Raw genomic sequence first — 5,715 nt, 5'->3', positions numbered from 1 at the left:
TGTGTCTGTGTGTGTGTGTGTGTGTAGAGAGGGCAGGTGGAAGGTCCATGGGCCTGATCTGGCCTGCAGGAACAGCCCTGTGCCACTCTTCTGGCCCACGGGGGCCATGGGACCAGATGAGTTTGACATCCCTGCATTACAGAGTCAGCACAATGAGGCCTTATGCAAGTGACTGAAGAACACCTACCACTGAGGATTTTATGACTGCTAATACTTTGTTTCACCACAAAGCCACGGGCTTCCTGTGAAGCCTTACATAATTGTTTGTCTACTATTCAATCTGTGAACTGGAAATACCACCCCCTTAAGCCTTGTTTACTGGCAGTAGCATATATAATACTGTGAAGGGTCGAGCTGGCATGGAGACACAGGACTTCTGCACAGTTACAGCTGATCTCTTACAATCAGTGTAACTTGGAAACAGGCCCCCATGGCTTCTTTCACAGACCTGCTTTATCCTGCACTTTCCTCTCAGCCTCTCCCAAGGTTTTTACCATTTGGGGAGGAGAAGGGGCATATCTTGTATTTTGTTTTATAGCACAGAAAACTAAAGACAATATTCACCCTACACTCAAATGGGCTCAGCCAGCCATCCCTCAGGCTTCTATTTATGGTTATCTATCCTGAGAGCTGAAATCTGACATTTTGGCAACTGCTCCTCTTCAGGAATTTTATTTCCCTTTTAAAATCCCTTTATTGTTTCATGATCTTTGAATAGAAACGTTACTGCCATCAGTAGAGGAGAGCAAACTCCCTTAATGGTCCATTTGTAAGAAACTCCTCTGGGAGAAATAAAAATACTGTAAACATTTTTCTCACTGATGTGAAACAGGGTTTTGAGTCTCACTTTCCTTACTTCAAATTTCTCTCAGTATTACGGTAGCTGCTATTACCGCAACACACTGATGTCTGCAACTGGAAGTTCACAAAGCACCGATTTCTAAAGCATGCTCACAAGCCAAAGTAGGAAATAACAAGAGCACAACTGAGGGAATTGTTCTATTCATCCATGAAGGCTGTACACCAACTAACCTTAGAGGGAAGTAGCAGCAACTGTATGCAATGTAATCCTACTACAAAGAAACAGTTTTCCAGAACACACAGAAATGGGATTACCTGTTTAGCATTGTTGTTTGCTGTTCTTTTCATCTCATCAAACAATCCCCTGGAAGTTTTCAGGTCCTAAACACAAAACATATTATTGTAAAGAATGAAACCAAGAGGGCTGTGAACACCGACGTACCAACTCCATAATCTACCTTATCACACTAGGTTACCTGCAGGAAGACCAGCTAGGACTCCCTCACCTAAGAAAATGGATTACCAGATAGTGTCCTCACTCCAAATCCATTAAAACTGGTTTGTGCCTCTCCTGTAGTGACCACAGACTGCCCAAACTTGTCATCGAGTTTTCATAGTTTAGTTAGTCCCTTCCTGCTCCCTATATGGTTTTTCAAAGTTGTAGATCCACTATAGGATGCCCAAAAATCTAATAACTCTAAAAATGGAAAAGCCTATATACCAAAGGATTTATGACACAGCCTTTAACAAAGAGCAGGGCTCAGAAATAAATTTAACGAATGAGCTAAGCTGGAAAATTGGGGTGGAAATCAGGAAGGAGAAATCACCTTGTCAGGGCAGAGTTGTTCTGTTGGAGTCTTATCCCTCCACAGTCAAAGCTCATGGGAAGTAATGAATAGATAAAATGTAATAGGAAGGGAAAAGCAATCTATTGTATACATTCTGTCCCCTTTAAGGGATGCAACGCATATCTGGGGAGCCCATAATACCACACCATTAGCACTACCCTACAGTGCAGTACAGAGCTGGATTTGAAAAGCTCCCGCAGGTTTCTGGTGAGGGCTGCACCAGTTAGTACCATAGGGGAAAGTCTGGTGGTGGCCTCAGACAAGCAGGCCTTTGGAAGGCCGAAGGCAGCAGGTTTCTCTCTATCTCATCTCAAACATCAGATTTAAGCTCTCCATCCCTTTTCCTTCCTTTCAGTATCCCACAAGGAAACAGATCTGATGCCATCTTTTCTCATCAACTCTTCCCTATCTCCTATGAGCTGGGTTTGCCCCTTATATTCTTTGGTTTCTTACAGCTCTAATGTTTTCAAGTGTTTAACTTAAAAGAGCCACTGACTTACAAATCACTTTGGTTCTTCTGAAAAAATACTTCTCATCTTTTTGTAAAAACCTGGATGATGTGATGTCATACAATGCTGCCAGGTGAAAAAGGGTTGGACTGCTGTGCACTCCACAGAAAGTGAGAGAGGACATTACAAAGAAATGTAAAGATTACCCAGCATGGGGTTTATCGAAATTTCTTTCTTCATTTTGTAATCAGTGGACTTTGTCCTGAACAATGACTGTGATCATCACTGCCACAAAAGAAACATAATGGTTTATTCAAATGTATTTTATGCAAGGGAAGTCTTTGAAACCCTCTGCAATTGGTGTTTAGATTAGATTCTAAAAGAAAAGAAAAATATAGTAAGGAATGGAGACAGACTGATAATTACTGCAAGTTAAGTCTGGAGAGAACTTCTGATGATACACTAATATCTATCTCCAGACTGAGGGTCAGATTAGTTATTATACAATGAAGCAATCCTAATTTAGTACAATAAAAAACACTAATATGTATAAAGCAAGGCTACATTCAACAGATGGAAAGAGCAGTGAATTCATGCAATTGGAGGGAAACATAAGATGGTCAGAAAATGGATGCAAGCAGGTTCAAGTATTTGGCATTCTGCACCAATGAGAAGGGAAAGCAAGTGCAGCTTACAATAGCTGAGGCAGAAGGGTCATGTCACCATAAAGCAAACTAAGAAGGGAACGAACAATAAAGCAGCTACTCTGATAACTTCAGCCTATTCTGCATCTTCTTCTTGATTACTTTTCTGGTTATATCTCATCCTGACTCCTCAGTGTCTACTAATGCTCCCACGCAGCATTAATTTGATGGAAGGTACTCTACTCTGCCATGTACATCCTCCTACAGACTGGTAAAAAGAACCTAACTTGCATCACTTCTTATGACAAGTGGACCAAAGGCAGAACTGTTCTTTTGGATAAGGAACAGGAATTGTAAGACCAAGCTTTGCAAACCTTTCTTGTATAGAAGAGAAACAGCAGATGTTCATGGGTAGTTGATAGCTCCAGCAGGTGGAGAAGTAATACATTTAAATAAATACCTCACATAACAAACTCTCTGCTTTAGCAAAGTAAAGGATTAAAAATTATGCAAAACAAATATTGGCAATGTTGTTATAGTGACACAAACCTACACTCTGTTTGCCAAAAAATCCTTTCCCAGTAAACTATTTGCCTGAAAAAACACACACTGAACATGTGCAGTTAGCATTAAGCTCTTATTTTATACAAATCACTAATAACCAATCCCCATCAGAATGAAAATGTGTAAAAGTCCACACTACTTACACTCTTCCAGCTTACGCTTTTTGATGGCTAATGTGATAATTCCCCAGTCACTGGGAAATACTGATACTACCAAGTCTGGACCTCCTAGAACCTGCAGTTATATGCAGGATTGAAGGATTCTTATATATTTTAATGTGTGGCCCCCATTTAACAGCAGTATGAGTCTATGGCAGAAAAAATAGCTTTAATCTTGGGATTCCACATACTTTGCCTTGAAAAAGGGCTGACTACTCTCATTTTTACCAAATATTTTTCAACAATCAAAATGCAAAAGAAGCTAAAATATATTAAAGGGTATGTTAATACTTGAGCTTGACATTCTTTTCCTGGATGTGGGTTTGGTGGAGTAACTACACACGTATACATATGAGAGAACAAAAGGAAACACATACCTTTAAGTAGAACTTGGATATCTCAAACAACCGCTGGCTGCAGGACGTAAAGCATTCGTGGTCCTCTGCAATGCCGCGTTTCTGAAGTGTTTTAGCAACCACTTCCTTCAGCATCTTGGAAACAATAGGCACACTTGGAAATCAGGACCAAGAATAAAACCAAACATAACTTCTTCCTCTCTTGCTCCCAAGATTAATTTTAGGGAGAGACAAGTGAATTGTACAAGAGACTGGGAGTTTTGGTAACCCTGAAGTCCAAGTTTTGGTTCTACCACTAATTCATTAGATAGTTTTAAACAATCTATTTCCATCTCCTTCACCTGGTAAATGCAGAGAATACCCTCTCTTATCTACCTCACAGGAGTGTTGAAGATAACTTAATAAAGTGCTCTGCACAGAGAATGCTTTAAATACACTGCTGAGCAATTGTTACCAGTACATACTGTATCACTTCATACATAATTAAATTGTTTATCCCAAGTATAATTTGTACAACATCCTTCTTAAATCCTCATCGACTGGGAAGTATCACATGATGATGTACAAACAGGAGTTGGTAAGGAATTTTCTCATCAAAATAATTTACTGAAGGAAAATGTCCTTTCTGTAAAATCCAAATTTCTGTGGGGAAAAATCTAAACAGCAAGTCCTTTGCTTCCTGTCTGGAAAGTTCTTGTGAATCTGTCTGTCATTAAAAAATTGTATTTCAATCCTTCTGAAATGGAATTTGGGGGACAATCCCTCCCTTTCCACAAAGCATTGGCATTTTTTTACTTTTAAGTCAACATAGGATGAAAAAATTTCCCCTTTATTTGTAACAGATGTGAAGTCCTGTAATTATTATTATGGTTACCAGAAATATGCAAGGTAAGGCCTTAAGTAGAGTTTAAGTTAGGATTATAGTCCAGGAGATATGAGTGGTAAGAATTTTTTGTTGATATCTTTTATCAGACTAACCATCATTAATGCCAGGCATGGATTTTTCTCTGGTGTCTTCACTTTTACTCATCAGTTTTCTATATTTCCAAGCCTCTAATTTATATTGATTGGTATCCATTTTCCTTTTTTCTGCTTTTATACATCATACCTTTGTATTTAGCTTAGACAATATATAGTACTTGTCCTGCTGTCCTGCATGCCTTACCATCATAATTTTCCTTGATTTCATCAGGCTTCACCTGATTAGGGCAATATAAAAAGAAATAGACACAAAAAGTGAGGTAGTCTTATTTCATTTTTATAGAACAAAATCTTTACCCGTGTATGTTTCTGAGATCTAGATTCCTTCACTGGCTTTGAAGTTTCCGACTCTTGCGTACTTCCATGACTTGTCGAGCCAGCCTTCATGGATACTTTTTTAGGTTGATTACTAGGTTGCTTAACAGGCACAGAAGTTAGAGATCTTGATCTTTCTGAGGATTGTCTTGTGGCAGCAATGGAATGGTGACTCCCACTACTTCCACTTGCCTGAGACAGGACAGAATCTGTGCTTTCGGATTTTGTTAGTCTGATGAGAAAAGAATGAAAAAAGATTTTAAGTGATTATGATCTCTGGGGTTTCGCCTCTACTACTTAAAATATTGCAAAAACATAGAATACTCTTCAAATGGAGGCTGAAAATGGTGTAAGGCACTCAACTGTTATCTATATTTCCTCCCTATTGATGGAAGAACACTTTTTCCTTACCTATCAATTTGTTCACTGGTGTGGTTAATGCACAGTAGTTTCAATTTTGCACAGTTTTCAATCTGTGCTATCACAAACGCTACAGAAAAAAATCAGCTGGGAACAAATCATGCTAGCTGTAAAAACACAGGAAAGATGCATACAGAAGTGGGAGGTGGTCAGAAAGACTGCAGAAATTTCTTCCCCCA

The 5,715-nt window shown here is 39.1% G+C and overlaps 1 protein-coding gene across 1 annotated transcript in view; it reads right to left on the bottom strand.

The window, feature by feature from the left end:
- MTBP (MDM2 binding protein) overlaps nt 1–5,715 on the bottom strand; it is a 133,236-nt gene that overhangs the window by 1,562 nt on the left and 125,959 nt on the right. Inside the window, exons 20-22 of the mRNA XM_019528112.1 lie at nt 5,099–5,348; nt 3,842–3,955; nt 1,117–1,182 (exon numbers count right to left, since the gene is read on the bottom strand). Of these exons, the coding sequence (XP_019383657.1) occupies nt 1,117–1,182; nt 3,842–3,955; nt 5,099–5,348 (430 nt within the window). The remainder of the gene's footprint in view (nt 1–1,116; nt 1,183–3,841; nt 3,956–5,098; nt 5,349–5,715) is intronic.

This window comes from Gavialis gangeticus, unplaced genomic scaffold (genome assembly GCF_001723915.1).
Source record: "Gavialis gangeticus isolate Ggan-Ray unplaced genomic scaffold, GavGan_comp1, whole genome shotgun sequence".
Taxonomy (NCBI): domain Eukaryota; kingdom Metazoa; phylum Chordata; order Crocodylia; family Gavialidae; genus Gavialis; species Gavialis gangeticus.
The sequence above is the reverse complement of the archived record's forward strand: the minus strand, read 5'-3'. Positions and strand labels throughout refer to the sequence as shown.